Source organism: Haemaphysalis longicornis, unplaced genomic scaffold, assembly GCF_048455015.1.
Source record: "Haemaphysalis longicornis isolate Haplotype H1 unplaced genomic scaffold, Haemaphysalis longicornis Haplotype H1 scaffold_9, whole genome shotgun sequence".
Classification (NCBI taxonomy): domain Eukaryota; kingdom Metazoa; phylum Arthropoda; class Arachnida; order Ixodida; family Ixodidae; genus Haemaphysalis; species Haemaphysalis longicornis.
Window position 1 is genome coordinate 138,047,510 of NW_027526460.1, and position 17,477 is coordinate 138,064,986.

At 46.1% G+C, this 17,477-nt stretch overlaps 1 protein-coding gene across 2 annotated transcripts in view; it reads left to right on the plus strand.

Annotated features, from left to right (window-relative positions):
* Positions 1-17,477, plus strand: part of LOC144152795 (potassium voltage-gated channel subfamily KQT member 1-like) — a 269,224-nt gene that overhangs the window by 98,597 nt on the left and 153,150 nt on the right. For both annotated transcript variants that reach the window (XM_077684256.1, XM_077684258.1), the window contains exon 3: positions 14,535-14,661. In XM_077684256.1, coding sequence (XP_077540382.1) covers positions 14,535-14,661 — 127 coding nt within the window. The remainder of the gene's footprint in view (positions 1-14,534; positions 14,662-17,477) is intronic.

Here is a 17,477-nt window from a genome sequence, read left to right on the forward strand (position 1 = left end):
ACTGGAGCCACCCACGTGATTGTTGAGATGATGCAATAAGGCTATCTATTCTTTGAGCTTATCTAAATATTCCTCCATCTTCCGATATTTACTGCACATTTAGCTGATAGCCAACCACAGAGATTTTGGCTTAGTATTCGACAGCATCAGTCGATACCTGCGCGAACTATGGCTCTGAATGATGTGGACGCCGCTGACAATATATTTTAGACAGATTCCAGACAGAAGACATCACAAACGTGCGCAAAAACAGAGTTGAGTAGTGTGTTTGCAGTTTTAGGCCGGAGTAGCAGTTCTAATAACTCCTCTGTCGGAAAGCCACGAATGAGATCTTCAAGCTTTGTTAGTGAAGGTCAGTTATGTTCGCAGTTTATCGCTAGCGTTCCTGCGTTAGCTATGGTCAAGCTTTGTCGTATCTGATGACGAAATCTGGTTGCTACCAAGCTATCGATTTTTGTGTGCAATTTCACAATCTGCTCGTTATTGGAGCAGAGCACGTCTCTGAAAAGAGCGAAGTTAACGCACGCGCCATATTAGGTAATATCCGGTACTTCGTCAAGGGCGCTTATACCAAAGTAAGCCCGTCTTTGTTTATGTCAGGCGTTTCGTCTCGCCGCCTACAGTGTAGGTATATGTGGTGAGGACTCCAGTCGATGTGATGTGTTGGTATGTTCTGGCAACTGTGCTCGCCGCATTTTATTGCCCTTTGCTTGGCTGATTTCTCTGTACTCCTCGGGCTTCCGTGACGGGAATTGCCCTGACGTGGGGATCTGCGATTGGCAAATCAATATTGTGCCGCGTTGCGCAATATCGAAGCCATAGAATCGTTCAATTTGGAGTCGTAGCTCTCCGTACACTTGTCGAAGGGCTTCGGCACGTCCCGCGGAAGCGGTCAAGGAGGTTAAAGGGAGTGCAGAACACGCACGAGAAATCTTTCGGTTCCACAACCTTGTCCCTGTGGTCGATGAAGCCGTGAAGAGGTTGTCAGAGTTCGTGAGTTCGGATAAGTGACAATTGAAAGTGGCGCCTAAAAATTAAGTTAGTTATAAACAACATCTACACGAACGTGAAACCTGGGGAGGTACTAAGCACGCAGTGTGGGAGTGTATTATTGCGCCTTGGCAGTTTTGCCAACGCAGATGAAACCGTTAGGCGGGAGGAGGGGAGTACAGGCATGCAACTGTGCTTGGAAAGTCGCTTGTCTTTGCAACACGAAGCTCTCTGGGGCGAGGAGTAAACGAGTGTCCCGGTACTTTTTTTTAGTACACGTTGCGGTGCGCTCCAGCGCTATGTGAAACGAGTGTCCCGGTGTTTTTTAGTACGCGTTACGTTCTAGCGCGAGGCGTAAACGAGTTTCCCGGTGTTTTAGTACAGTTATTGCATGCGACGACGCTTACGACGACGACATGAGACGCCGACAGCCCCAGCTCCTTAGGGGCTTCGCCCCTAAAAGGACAAAACTAGCAGGAAAGAAACGCGGCACTTAAGTCTGCTTGAGTGATTTGCAGGCTAAAGCCAGCAATTATCAGACTTCACTGCCGAATCGTGCTTAATTGTTTTCGCTTTCATCTCTTCTTTTAGATGCGGAGCATCTCATGCTCGGGGCTGTGTCCCTCCCTCCCTTGTCCGCGGTCCGCACTCTACTGCGCATGCGCGTCTCTTCAGCCCCGTAAGCGTTTGGGCAGATTTCAGCGCAGTCCACTATGAAAAGAAATAGTTAGGCGGCGCCCGGTTTCGATCCCACGACTCTCTGGCCGCACCGGGAGGTACGTGGCGCTCTTCCCACTACGCTGCAAACCGGGACGGGAGCATGTGCTACGAACGCGCCTTATGTCCTTCACTCATTCAAACTACGTCAAGAAGCTACTGATACAACGAAGGCACGCGAAGCTCAACGTCAACGGAAACGACGAACTGAAAACTAATGGGAACTTCAGTCGACCCCATGGCTGCTTCGCATACTACTCAGGGTTCCCCTACGGGAAGATGGTGTAATTATTTTACACGAATTAATATGGCAGGAAGTCTGGGCGCAGCTCACGTGGCAGCTTCCGCATACTGAGAGCTCCCCTCCGCGTGCGCCTGCTCTGTGCACGTAGCGTCACGTTTTTCTGTCACGTGGTAGGCGTCACTAGTTCGATTCTGGCATGGCGCCCGGTTTGCGCAGTAGTTAGAGCTCTTGGCTGCAGCTCCGGCGACCTAGGTTCAAACCCCTCACGAACCAAATTTATTAGGTGAAGAGCAGCTTAGGCGCTCGCCTTGTCGTCGTAGCTGGCTCGCCGGACACAAGTAGAGCAACAGGGCGTTCCGTTGTAGCGCTGTCGTCGCGGCGTACCCCAGAGGCTTCGAAAGCCCAGCAGTTTATACAGTCATAAACGTGCGAAACTCGTGAACCGTGGCCCTTGTACAGAGGGCAACACCCTTGTCTATAACACAGGTTTTGTACTTAAAGCATTATCTTGCCTCGGCCGAAAAACATTTGAAGAAAACTATTGCGTCATTCCGAAGTCTAGATCATATATTTTGACCTCAACGTTTTTTTGTGACAAGTTTGAGTCCGCAGTTTTGAGATGTAAGCAATTGAAGTTGAACTCAATGTTATAGACAAGGGTGTTGCGCACCGCACTACATCTCCCCGTTGTTTAGGCACATAAAACTATACGTGCATTTGAGGCAAAATATACGCAATTGACCGGCAGCGCCGCGTTCATTTTGTTTGGAACGTTCGTTGGGTTGGTTGTTACGATAGTAAGCGAGAAAGCGGCCGCGTAAGTAAAAATGGTGAGTTCGACATGACGCAGAAAGGCTCCACGCGCCAAAAGAAAATGGCGCGTTTTTGCTTTCCACGGTGGCGTCCATTTTAGTGCCATTCGTGTTGACGTTGTCGACGTAGACTACAGTCACTTTTTGCTTTTGATGGCACACCTAAGGCTTTCGCTTTAATAAGACGTTTTGATATATAATCCACCGCAACGAATATGAATGGTGATGAATCGCGGCGAAAAAGAAAAAAACAGCGAGGAAAGCGATTACGAAGCCAAGCCTGCGACTTGACTAAAAAATGGGCTACCCTCTGTGAAATTACGCTGGACGGGTGAGGCCTTGCACCGCTTAATGCCACTGAGCGTATCGTATTTTCGAGCCAAGTTGGAAGCGGAGCTTCCTTATTCGTACTCATTTACCGGCCTTGGTTGCTCACGGTTGTGGGATCGATTTCCTCCATTGGAGTCTTTTCTTGGTAAAGGCGAGAGAAAATGAAAATTCCTGTGTGTGCGCTACTTCGGAGAAGGCGTAGTCGGGGGCCCGAAATTACTTCGTTGGCCTCCACTGTCGGATGCATCGTAGACGAAGTGTGCGAGGTTGGTTTGATAAGAATGGTATAAAAACGATAGCTTATGACGTTTTTATGAAAGGCATTCATTTTATTCCTCAAATTATCCTCCGCTGAGGCCTGCAAACCTGTTAACTGCGCTTCCATTCTTTTTTTTTTCTGGAAGTCGTCACAAAAATGGATCGAGAATGACAAGGGAAATGCGCTTTGACGGTGCTGATGGCACCTTTCCTGAGCAAAGATTTTTATCGCACCTAGCCAGGTTTTCCAGCTGGCCGACAAAAAAAAGGTATTCGTGATCAAATCTTTAATATGCGTGGGAAAGAGCCAGATGTATGTATGTATGTATGTATGTATGTATGTATGTATGTATGTATGTATGTATGTATGTATGTATGTATGTATGTATGTATGTATGTATGTATGTATGTATGTATGTATGCATGGATGCATGCATGCATGCATGCATGTATGTATGCATGTATGTATGTATGTATGTATGTATGTATGTATGTATGTATGTATGTATGTATGCATGTATGCATGCATTTATGTATGTATGTATGTATGTATGTATGTATGTATGTATGTATGTATGTATGTATGTATGTATGTATGTATGTATGTATGTATGTACGTGTGCGTGTGTGTATGTGTGTGTGTGTCAGACGTATGAAACTTTCGCATTAAGTGGGACAACCTGATTACGTTCCAATGGGACTTATTAATTCATGACCGACGGCATTACAAATCATTGTGTGCCGATGTGAAAATTTTTAGATACATGCCAATGTTCCTTATGTCCCAGTTTGCTTCTTTTAGAAATAGGTCAATTCTCTACTGAGATAAAAAAGAAACAAAAATGAATTTTGGTTTACACAGTTGTCACTAGGTGCCGCTAGTTTTCTACCAAGCAAGACCTTTTATTTTTATTTTAATACAGAAATGACATCTCTAAAATAAGCAAACTAGGTCGATGTGGATATTGATGTGTACTTAAAGCTTTTCGAATTGGTGTACGATGGTGTTTAAGTTCGTGGGTCGTGAAGTAGTCACTCCCGTGGGAATGTTGACAGGCTCGCGATTTTTGCATTATTATTTTTTGAAGCTTGTGATAAAATTTGTATTATTGTTATCGGGACAGAGTTATCGTTATAGAGAACCTAACTTTATTTTGCTATCGTGGCCTCTTAGCGAATATTATTAGTTGATTCATTGATTGCTTGTAGCATGCCACATACATGTCTTTATCAACGCACAATGCAGCATACATAAGTATTTATAAAGCGTTGTCCACTGCCCCACTGTGAGTACGTGCAACTCTGTGTGCATGAGCTCGCTAAAAAAAAAACAGCAGCAACCAGCAAGTGTTCGCGAAGCGCCAGATCTTAGGCCTAACGTTTGACTTTCAGGTCTCGCGATGCCACCTTTAACTCGGAGCTGACAGTACGAGTACAATGAGTACTTTTTAGAGCAAAGCCTACACCATGTCTGGCAAGGTCATTGTTCTCGTCGCAATGGTCTTGAGCCGCCGGAACGCGTATCTGGCTGTGACGTCACGCCATGTGATCCGCTGCAGAGAGGCATAGCAGCTGCGCTCGCTTGGAGCCTCGTCGCAGGGTACCACGTGACTAACCGAGGGTTTAAGTGCACTTTTCGGGCTCTTGCTCAGTCTCGACATTAATGGCCGCCGGTTCGGCCGTCTGTGCGTGTGCTTCAGCGCAAAGGACATGCTGAATCCAATCAAAACAAGCCAAACATATCTTTCACCCGTGGTAATTCGGTTTGCAGGTGTTAAACCGGAACAATTTTTTCCGGTGGGTACCGTTTGACTACATCGGGCCTCAAGAGGTGACGTTTGGCTTAACGTCGGAAGATCGGGCTTAACGTTACCTGACCTTCAATTAAGCCTTACTACATGACAAGCAACATCAAACTCATTCTAATTAGAACTGTGGTCATGGTTTGACGCAATCAGACCACAAATCGTCACACCGAAATTAAGGCCATCGCATACCCGCGTCGGCGTCAGCTTGTGCTGCGCATGAGCCCTTTTACCAGTGAGCTATAAAGCGGAAAAGTAGGCAGGTTTCAGAAGCGTCTTCAGACTTTGCATCCGCGAAATCGAGCTGCGCAGGCTTATACTTCCCTCTCACGAAAAAACAATGGTCATCGTTGTCTTAACCGACAAATCAGTCTCTTTTCTTTCTTTGCAGCGCTTTCACAAGGCTATGCTCACTGCCATGAGCTCTGCTACGAATCTGGGGTTTATTTGGCAACTGATGCTTTTGTCCACGGCCCCGAATCGACGCATATATGATGCGTACTGCGAATAAATACCGCCAGACAATCCGCAATCGTTGCCATCGAACACACAAAATTTTTCTGTGGCGATTTCTCGCGAAAGAGTTTATGCACTCTTTCACATGTGATGCCTACGGTATCGACAATGTCGGGCGCTCATATTCGGTGCTACTTTACAAAACGTTCCTTAATGGCGATGCAGTTTGTGCCACTTTGTTCAAATTATTCCCTTAATGTCCATTCATAGGTGAAAAATTAAACGAAACTCTCGTATCTTTTTTTAAATCAGGCCAACAGAACAAAGGAGGGGCTCCGATCAATAGAGAGAAAGCAAAAAACAAACCTCCAATTTGTGAAGCGCATCCCGAGCACTCTTATCGGAGATCACAACTACCGAAACTGTGTGATGGATGGTTTGGCGCGATGCTATTGGATAAGCGCATTCAGCCGGCGAAGTAAGGTCACCAGTGTTAAAGGAAGTTTTGAGCAAGAAGTATATGCGAGAAAAACCTCTCCAAACTAGTTAATCCGGTAACATACCTTATCCTTGTGAACATTTTTCAGCAAAAAGGAAACATGATGCAGATTTTAGGCACATCATCACTACATCATTGATATTTGCAGTGTTCTTTTAACTAAAACATTGAAGTGGACTTGATTTTGCTATAGCAAATAAAAAAGCGTCAAGTCAAGTGATCCCACCACACCGCACGAACTTCCACGACCTCGAAATTCTCGATAATACGTACAATGCCCTTCTGTCTCACTACGCCCTTAGCCGCCGGCACTACCACCCTCCGCCCCCTCCCTAACCAACCACAAGCCGTAATCAATCGGCGCCCTTGGACCAGCACCTTCTACAATCACGCAAGATCGCACCCACTATCTACCACCATCAATGCCAACACTGTGACACCCCACTCTCCACATTCCACCTCGTATACTCCTGTCCCCACTCCCCTAACCCCCACCCCGGAGCAGTGGGAGAATGAGCTGACCAGCCCGGCCGTGGCCCGCCAGGGGGCGTTGGTTGCTCGGGCCATCGAGTCGGCTCGGTCAAGGGCATCCTGGACTGGGGACGCTTCACCACCACCCCTTTCCCTTTCCCGTTTGCTTTATAAACGTTTTCTATTACTACTACAACTCGCCCTCAAGCCTCGAGTTCTTTGCGGCACCCTAAGCCCAACAGAAACAAACAGTCGCAACAGATGGTGAGCGGGCAGTGAGAGTGCGGGAAAATTGAATTCAATTGAGGGGTCCTCAATGCGGTACAATTGTCTTCCATCAGCCTTGAACCTCCATCGCGTTCGTCAAGACGGGAGTGTAAGAGCCGTGGGAGGTGAATGCAGAGGAGAAGAAGTTGCGTGGCAGTAGAGATTTGCAAAGAAGGGAGAAGAGACGAAGGAACTTTTTTTTTTCGCGGTTGAACTCGTTAGACGTCAATCGGACGGACTTCAGTGGATTTACACAGCCAAAAGCTATCGAACGCAGTTATAGGTGCCGCACTAACCACAGGCGCCAGACTGTTTCCTTTCGTACCTACTTTTGCAATTTTCGAAGTGGTTGTTAGCCTAGATGGGTGGTCTTAATGTGTGCTTATAAAAAAACTGACCAAATTCTTTGAAAATAAAAACACTGCCACCCTCAGTCATTTACTTGTGTTTTGCCTCGTGCGAGCTAAGCTTTCCTTTGCGTTTTGATGTTCTCTCAGGCATGAACTCCGCCACCAGGATTATTTGTTTGGAAAGTTGCTCACAGGGCTTATTCATCGGGCTTGCCAATACGAACTCTTGAAGTGTTCTGTTTGCAACAGTACAGTCCTCACAGGCTGAAATCGGTAAAGAGAGACTGACACGAAAGCCGAACCTTAAAGGTGAATTAAAAAAAAAAAAAAAAACCTGCCGGTATTCACAGATATCCTCTGTTTATATAAAAAACTACATCCATTTTACATAATGGGCGGACGAGGAGGGGGCCAGACAGCGGTGTCTCCTACTGCTCTTGGGGGTGGGGAAAGGTGGGGAAAGGGAATGGTAGTGGTGGCAACCCAGGAGTACGTCTACATTCTCCGATGATGTGCCTGGGTGTTTGTGGCTACTGGGGGAGTTTTGCGTTAGGGTGAATATTGGGTTGGGGAGTTAGTTTAGTCGGATGGGATGAGGGAATGCATTTGATTGAATAAGTCGGAGAGTCGCTTCCTGATGTTAGTGGGGTTTGTGCTGAGTAATCTCTTGAAATCTGGTGAGTCGGGTAGGCTCATCCGCGCTCTCCAGGGCCCGGTTGTTGAGTACGCGTGCCTGCTGGTGAGCATACTCGTAGCCCTTCATGGAGGCGGGGTGAGGCGTCCGCGCGATTTGTACTTTTCTGTTGGAGGATCGCCTTGATAGCGCTTCATATGCTAGAGGAGCCAGGAATCCCGATTGGTAACTTCGGTATGCTTCCTGCGATTCCGGCATGATTGTACGGACTGTGTTCGGCGTGATGGCTAATTCATCCGCTCCTTTAGCTGAACTTGTTACAGTAGCGCTGGTGACGATATCTTGCTTGGTCGTCACTGCTGCTGTCGTGGCCTTTCGTCCAGATGTGAGAGCTGCCGCGTCAGTGAAGACCGTATTTTGGTAGGCGCCCTACACATTGTTCACGGCTATGTCACGAGATCTGCCGGGATCGCCCCATTAGTGAGATATACACATTTGCAGTAAAAACCCATTGAACGTTGCCACTGTGGACTGTTTCATGTCTGCGCAAAATGAAAGAGGTGTGGAGAAAGTTCCTTTATAACTAATGCGCCCCTGCTCGCAACATTCCACAAAAGAATGCGGTTAATCTCTTCTTGTCTGAAATAAAAAGGTGCGTACGAACCGGTTCAGATAATAACGTAGGTTCGACTAGCGTAATTAGGGAGATTGGGTGTGCATTTGTAAACGTTGCGTCGGAAAGATTACTGGAATAATTTACACCAAATTTATTCCCAGCGCATTTTTTTCACTCAACGCCCTGGCCGTTTTCATATTTTTCATCGGCCATTACCTTTTCGTCTTAATTGCGAATGAGGAGTGCACATTAGATTCACGGTTTTCTTGTATATATGGACTTGATTTGGGGTCACCGCCAGGGTTGCTGGGATTTTATATTCACGTCCTCCGATCGGCGTAGCATATAACGCAATTCTGTAAACTCGCGTAAAATTTCTTAAAAAGGCGCTTGTGTCGCACACTTTCCGGATCAGAGACGGAAAATTTGGCAAATTTGAACTTCAGGGAAATTTGAACTTTGCCTGACCAGACAGCGCTACTTGTCTGACGGCATGCGCAAGCGCGGGATGTTTGTATATGACACAGGGTAAGACCGTAGCGTGTTCATTTGCTCGATAGCGATTTTAGTTACTGCCGCTGTGCGTGGAAAAAGAGAATACGCAGAAAAAAAAAATGCGGAGAAGAAACCCCAACGATCGAGACAGGAGCCAGCAAGTGGCATTTGGCAAACACACAAGCTGAAGACAGGCGACGCCAGGGAAGATTACGAATAGTATCCCCAATGGCAGCAGCAGCAACGACTCGGGAAAGCGCTTTCTCCGAAACACACGAAACTAATACTTGCTCATTCAGTGCCCGCCTATATGCGGCCTGTTTTGGTTCGAATGTGATAAGCAGTCGAACGGCGCGTTCTCTTCTTTCATAGAGTAAATTAAGAGTGTTAATAGCCTAAAGTAAACGTAACATCAAAGGAGGATAATTAATTAGTCAGCGCGCATACCTGGGCCCCAGTATTTGCCTAGTTCAATGCATGTGGTCAACGGTGCCAGCTACCGCTAAGCGCAATGCTTTTGTGTTTTCAGAGGAATTGCCCAGTAATATCGGCCAATTATTTTACGGTGCGTTGTTGGGCACAGTAATTAGCAATGTGTAGTTAGGGGCTGTTTGTATCCCAAATAAGTAACCTCACGCATGACGGCACTCACAAAAAAGAACTTTGAAAACACCTAAGCAATTGTTATGGCTAGTAAATGCGAAATCATTGATGTCCAGTTGAGCGCCTAAGACTATTTTCCTCCGCCTCGGGTTGTCCACGAGATTCGTTCTCTAGCCGCTCGAAATAATTGATTAAGGATCCGCTTTCGACTCAACGCTTTCGAATGTCTTCGATCATTTTCCTACGCATTGCGCCTCGGCTTGTTCCTGCCGCCGTGTTTAGGAAAGTTAAGGGCGACAGCGAATTTACTTTCACTGCTTGAGTGTCTTCTCGCTCGTTTGTCTGCGTTCTTCCGCTCCCATACTTCATCTGTGGTGTACTGAGGTGGATGGGCACCTTTCTCAACCCCCAAAATTAGGACCGCGCTATGGAACGCTTCGTGCTGGGAAGTGTTTTCCAGACATGCGTGTTAGGAGCGCTATCACGGCTTGCTATGGTGACGCCGACGGCAACTTTTCGCTCAGTGGGCTATTCAAGGCTATCGCATCAATAAGTGAGAGGATTGACGCTAAGAACAGCGTGCAAGGGACACCTCCTGACAAAGCTGGGCAGTGTACACGTTTGTCGCAGTTTTCGCATTTCTATTTTTGGCTTCCAAATGCAACTTTCAGCCGTGTTTTGAAACGTTTCAGGCGTTGTTTCTTCTGATTCAAACGCTTGTAGAGATTTGTGTTCTACATACGGCAAATAGTATGATAATTTTTTTGGGGGGGTTGTTTAGTCACTTCCGCGGTCATTATATTCTTCAACACAGAAACACTGAGCCAACTTTTTTATACAAGGGAAGTGCCTGGATGTTTGAAAAAAAAAATTTTTCAGCACGTTTTAGTGTGTTGTCATGATTGTATTTTCGTCTTACACGGGTGACATTACCCTTAACGTATTTTAACAACCTCTTGTATGTGTTCTTCCCGTATTAAGGCTGCACATTTTTAGCTGCTGTACCACATCACTTCCTCCCATCATCGCCCAATCCAGCATTGAGTTTTTTTGGCCGTGTGCATCGCACATTTAGACATAATGTGAGAATAAGAGTGCTTTTCCGCAGTCCAACACGTTTTTGGAAATTTGTGCAAGCGGGAAGGACACGTTCACAAGGAAGTTTGACGGCGGGAAAAGTGCTCAAAATTAATTGTCCTGTCGTCCTCATTCTTGCTCAACGCCTCATGGCCCCGTCGTGACTTCATTTTTTAAATTGTACTCAAGGTCCTATTGCTGTTTATTATTCTGCAGCCTTGCTTCTTTGTCGCTGCGTTCGTCACGCTCTAATTATTAAAACAGGGTTTTGCTGGTTCGTAAACAGCGAATAATATAGAAACCAGCCGCACGGCTTTCGAAGAGGGAAGCATGAACCCTCGGTCGCAATTGTTCGTTGATCAGAAAGAACGACGGAATGGTTTTCTGTGCAAGCTCTTTGACTATTTTTACGGTCCAGAAGGCGGAACGAGGATTCATTTTCACTTGTACGTTTCGGCGCAACTGGAAACAGCTGCAGTAATGATTGCGGGGCCGATAATTTGTACTGTTACGATTATCAGCGTGAATTGCTGCACAATATTCTGCACAATATCGCAAAGGATTGCACACGTCGATATCAGTTTTGCAGTTTTGCAGATTGTCTAACTACACGCAGGCAGCGGTTGATGAAGTGGGCGATATAAACAATGTAGCTTTGGGGATTTCAGGTAGCAAAGATAGTGTATGTAAGGTTTTCAGTTGGGGATTGAGTCCGCGGAAAGAATCGGGCTGGGAGAAGGAACATTTCTTCGCGAAATAAAGACTGCCTATGTCATTTGGAGGCAAAATCAAACACTCATTTGCTGCTAAATTGTGTTTGCGTTTCTTTCTTCTTTTAGAGACGATGCTCTTTCTTGAGCTACTTAAACGCAGAAATTTTGCTCTGTCTGCATGTCAGTCAGTCTGTCTATGGTTCAATTCAGCCACCCGGCCGAAGTAAAACAGAAGCTGTGCAATAGTCTTATATACCCACTGCCAAATCTAAACGTCTAAGTCCGGTGTTAACGTTCATACTTGTCCACATTGTCGAACAAGAACAAAACATTACGCAAATATAAGGCAGGAAATCGATACATGTGTGGTATTTGCAGTGTTCCTTTATTGAAAAAATTCACAGTGGCTTGGTTTTTGCGATAAACTGCAGAAAACAGTCGCCTGCTGTTGCCCGCGCTACTATAGCTCCTGGCGGCATTTAAGAAATCAAACGGCAACAGCAACGGAAGGTTAAACTAGATAGGTTCCATGTTCCGCTTGGAATGCTCGTGGAGTAGGGCAACGTGGTTCTGTAAACACTGTAGTAGGGCGCCTCGATTCCCGAGCGTCCCCGCCTCACGGCAGCACTGGCATTGAGGCACGCGATTTGAGCAGTGGGACTCAGTAAATTTGAAATGACTAGACTGAGCATACCTCTAGAGTGTTATCTTGGGAGAACGATAAGGGAGAAGAACAGCATAAGAGGTGCGCGCGAAAGAGGTGGGAAACATTTACTTGGCAGGGGCGCCAGTCCACTATTATCTTTCTTCGACATTTGCAACGAAAGGAGGAGATACGCGGCCATTTTTTTTTGTGTTTGGATGCTTATTGCGGCCACAGGCAGGCTGGCCGCACTTGACGCTGCAGCTTCTCCAGAGTCAGAGCTTAACTTCGCGGTCTCCCTTTCTACGCACGTGCCGCCACGTGCATCTGTCACGGAGCGCACCAGGCCAATTATTATTGATCCTGGTAGGGTACTGGATAAGCGCTTGGATTGGCTCATTTACAGCTACTCTGATGACCCTGTGCCAAATCCCGCACGAACCCAATGTATTCTTTTTCTTTAAAGCAGCGGCTATTTTGTTACAAATATTGTTGTCGGTCATTTCTCGTGCTTGATGGGACACCTGAGGGTTTTTTCTTCATAGTAAAGCAATGTGTGTACTTGTCGTCGCGTTTGGCTTAGTTACAATGGTCTCGAGAAACACATTCAAGCTCTCGTACGATTCACTTCGATAGATTCTAGTCTTTGAGACACGTGTGTCGGAGTCGCCAGTCATGGCACGTTTTTTTTGTTGTTGTTTTTGTTTTGAAAATGTGGCATGATAGGTTTAATGGCGCGAGCACCATGTGCGTAGCCGACAGATTCCGTGAAATAGGGTGCGACGACTTGGTGCGTGAGCGCCAATCTTTGTTGTCCATCGATGCTCGCGCTTCCGCTGAGCAGCTTTTTTACGTGTCCCAACAATCCTTCTAAATATCAAGCACGAAAGCAAACGCGCACCGCTCCTCTTTCCTGTAACCTCTCCACAGCTCGCGAGCGAAACCTTGACGCGATATCCGACGAGCGCTGATATGCTTGGGTAGGAGGGATTTGTTTCATCAAGGAGTATGTATGCCTCTCCGCGATGTAAAATGTATCCGTGTGCTAGTCACACGGTCTCTAGCCTGCACATTTCTTTTTTCGCACCAACTCCTCTTCATAGTGGCGTAGTCACCAGAGCCAAAAGTAAAACAGAGTGATAAGGAGTGACCCAGTATGCGCAAGTTTCCCACAAACCCCGATTGTACGGCTCGGGTAAACAGTAATTGAACTGACAATTTTATGTGTGTTCCCACCAGTTCCTTACAAATAGGAATTAAAACTCAAACGTTTTTCTGCCCCAATCTCGGCAGCTAGACAAGGTCAAAATTATATTTAGAGAATATTCCGCAACGTTGTTACTCTTCTAAAATAACTATTGAAGTAATAGTGAAGCATTAACAAAGCTGCTGCGTCGGTGCCTAAAGTCACAATTTTCACTTGGAAATTGCAGTTCTCCTGTGCAAACCAAGGGTTTTGAGGCGTGACTACGGCACAAGAACAAGAAACTCATTCAGTGTTGACCGAGTTAGCGAGGCATAATTCTGGTTTTCAGAGTGCCATTGCAGCAAAATCTTGAGTGAGAAAGTTCTTGACACAGCTGCCCAAAATTAAAAGGAACGTAACCTTGTTTATTCGAGGCCGCCAGCTGGTGTCGCATTGAGTCCTTTCAGCACTGGCTGAACAACCGGTTGTCCGTTATTTGCATTTCATGACATGCCCTATCCCACTCCTTGCGCCTCACTTCAGCTAAAACATATTCGACCCGAGTTTGTTGTATAACCCAAACAGGAGTTTTGTAACGTACAAGAAAACTTTTTCCATGGCTCGTTGGGCTGACATAACGTTTCCTTCGAAGTATCTATTTTGACATGAGGTATCCGTCCCATGTGTCATAACCGGAAGCCATACATTGGTTGTATTCTAGAGCTTTTATCGACGGAGAACAAATAAATATTCTCTTTCAGGATATCTGCGCTTAAGTTATAGAATGTTTTAATAATTCCCTGCGGAGAGTCCTGTCATGGCCTGCCTTTATAGCCCTGTAATAACGGCCTGCACCGCCCTGTCAAGCCTATTGGTTGTGCTTCGCATTTACCTCGGAAAATCTGTCAAATAACTACTGCCACCTGTCTGCGCCCGTTGGGGCATAGTTTGTTCACTACCGTTGTTCCCAATGTTGTTTTTAAGTCGTGCAAATGTCCAACTGTCTACATTCTACAGTACAGCGCAGCGTGCATTCTAATGCCGTGTTACGCATGGCAAGGTAACTGGATCAATTTTGTCTGATAATTTTCCGGGTCTGTGCCCAGTCCCGTGCTTTTGTTTCCTTGATGGCTATTTGTTCCCACCATTGCGTGTAAGTTTAGGGCGCTTGGCGCTTTCCAAAATGGTAGTGATTTCCACCTTATTGTTCAGCCGGCTTCGTTGCGGACCGGCTTCGTCATGGTGGGCTAATGCGTGGGATAACTATCGCTTTTCTTAAGTGCTTATCATTTGTGTTCGACTGATGCGTTCGTGGGAATAAGACCAGCCTGGGCGCTGCTAACATGTGTCTCCTTTGGTGTTCTGCAGGAGATCGTGATGGTCATCTGGTTCACCATCGAATTTTTCTGCCGGCTATGGTCGGCAGGATGCCGATCCAGGTACCAAGGGTGGATGGGGAGGCTACGCTTTCTCAGAAGCCCGTTTTGTGTGATAGGTGGGTGTTCCTTTACATCTTTACTATTTGCAACCTACTGCATAGATGCCGAAGCATCTGCTTTTCTTATGTCAGGCTCTGAGAAGTAAATCAAACTGCCAAATTTTCATTAACCCGAATTTATTAAGTACACTGCGTAGGTGCGTGTTTTGACTTTGGTAGATAAACTGCACACGTGCTAGCTGTTGTTTCAGTTTTCATGCCGGTGCTATAATCTCAAAGTGCCCGTTGCCACGCAGTTTTTATATATCCGGAACATCCACGACCAGATCTTTTTTTTATGAAGTTATTTCAATTCAGTTTTGAAATGTTGACTTTGATTCATCTGGGTCAGCTAATTTTTTTGTTGCTGGACGATATACCAATAACGTTTATTGTGCTCACATATCAAATACATAGATGAATATGCAGAAGGACATCTCAGGGCGCGTGACCTGTAGGATGACTTCATGCTAGTGAGCGTATACGCAAATTAGGCAACGGGTCGAAGCAGCGAGTTTAACTAATCACAGTGAAAATAATGTCGCAAACGCAGACTATACTCCGAACCTCTCTTACCGACGACATAACTCTAAAACTATGTGGAATAAGCGTGTTAAATAAAACACAACGCAATGAGAAGCTGAGTGGAATAATGAATTTTTTGGCAGGGCTAATTGTAAGGAAAAAGAATACACCTGCGCAATGGACACATTTTTACAGCGGAGTTTTTAAAATCCATTGGGTACATTGTTCGGTACGAAACCTGCGACAGAATATGCAGAGTGTTTTCCATGGGTGAAGCCTATATTTAGAAGTAAAATTTAATATTTGATACAACCTTAGTGCACTGTTTGCTAATGGCTGCTTTTAGTGAGTGTCAATGAGTGCTTCGGTGTAAAAAATAATGATGCTAGGAATCAGTTTTTCGTCGATCGGTGCGTGGAGGTACTAATTTTTTTTAGATGTGTGCATTGCGTGTTCATTTTTTCTCACTTCTCACTTGGTTAGTGGTAAGGCTGCTGTATGAGCTGTACGATATTACTGGTACGGCTTGGCTTCAAATGCCCTAGTTTGGATCGGTGGGTGTGTGATAAATGTGTTGGAGCACGGCAGTATGTGATTGATTGATTGATTGATTGTGGGGGTTTAACGCGTCGACGCAACGCAGGCGATGAGGCGCGCCGTAGTGGAGGGCTCCGGATTAATTTTTACCACCTGGGGATCTTTAACGTGCACCAAAATGTCGTACAAACGGGTGTTTTTGCTTTTCGCCTCCACCAGAAAAGTCGCCGCCGCGTCCGGGTATCGAACCCGCGACCTCGTGCTTAGTACCGTAACGCCCTAGCCACTGAGCCACCACGGCGGGGACAATTCAGTATGTGATCTTCTGTATGATGCATAATGATAAAATGGGAAGGTCGATCAAATAAACCAGAAAATTATCGCACAGTCTGGAATTGACGTCGAATTGAACGATACAGAGTTGCGCTTGTTCCGAGTGATCAGGGATCTCTTTTAAATGTGTTGCGACAGCGTGCATGGAATGGAGGTTTATATATGAACAACAATCTGAACTCGCTTCTGGATTGTCGAGGGGGCCGCGGGACGCTCGGATGCAATGAGGCATGCGCAATCTGCAGGAAATAAAGGGACTCTTCACCACTCCCTCTAAACGCTTTCATTCTTTCCTTGGCGTCTAGAAGCACTGCAAAAGCTATTGTTATCGCCAGTATGGAGCGAGACTCCGTGATTTGCTCGTCGCATCAGATGCGCCTTCCGTTGCTTTTTATTCTTTTGTGGCTTTTAAAGTGGCTATCGAACGCGTTCATTGCTGCAGCTGCAGGAAAGTCGGCCAATAGTCGCCAAGCCGCTGTAATGACGTAATTCCAGCGGTCAATGAACTCGAAGACCGGGAAATACAGAAAGATTTTTGAGCAAGCTTTCAAGTTATGTGATGGTTTGGGCGCGGTACTTTGCGATCCCCTAATCTAAGTACTAGGGGGTGCGTTCCAGTTTCCCCTTTAGACGGCTTTGTTGCCATCTTCGCGAGCAGTCGGCCATGTAAAGCCCGGTTCCAATTCGAAAGAAGCAGTCAAGGAAGACTGCTTCGAGCAGACAACATCGAAGTGAGTAGTGATTTAGGCTACATTCCTGTCTGAACTGATAAGTGAAGCCAGCGCCACCTTTTTGCGTCCTAATGTTGTTACAAACTAACTTGTTCTTTTATTGGAATATTTAGTATCAATTACTCGTGGTGAAGATGTTCTTGTTTAATTTTTAAATCACGGCATGTTAAATCACGGCATGCAAACCTGCGGCTTGCATTTCTCAACATGTGAGCTACGAGGTTGTCGTCTGCGTTGGTTACCGGTGCGCCGTTACAATTCTTCTTCTTTTAGACGTTTTAGTTAGGCTGCTTCGTAAGCTGTCTACCAAGCTGTTCGTGAATTGGAACGCAGCCTAGATCTGTGGGTTGACTACGTTCTGCAAGAATTTAGCCTTTAGAAGAAAGATGAAAAAGTGTGGCAGGGTTCCTTTAAGACGCACTCTTCAGCATGCGGGCATGAGGCTGCTCCTGATCTCACGTGGCTGATGCGGCAAGAGATAAGTGAGGTGACGAGTGGAGGTGCAATACGGGCAGCGAAAATATGCTTCATTTAGTGCCGACACGTGTCTGCACGTGGCAGGCAGTCCTCATAATGTTCGGGCTCCACTTGCTTCCCGCCTAATGTCGCTCGCTTGTGGCAGTAATGAGGCTGGGATGTCTCTGCGCTCGGTTGTGTCGCTGGGTCATATTATCAAGGATTTCTCTCCCATGTAGCGAGAGGACCATG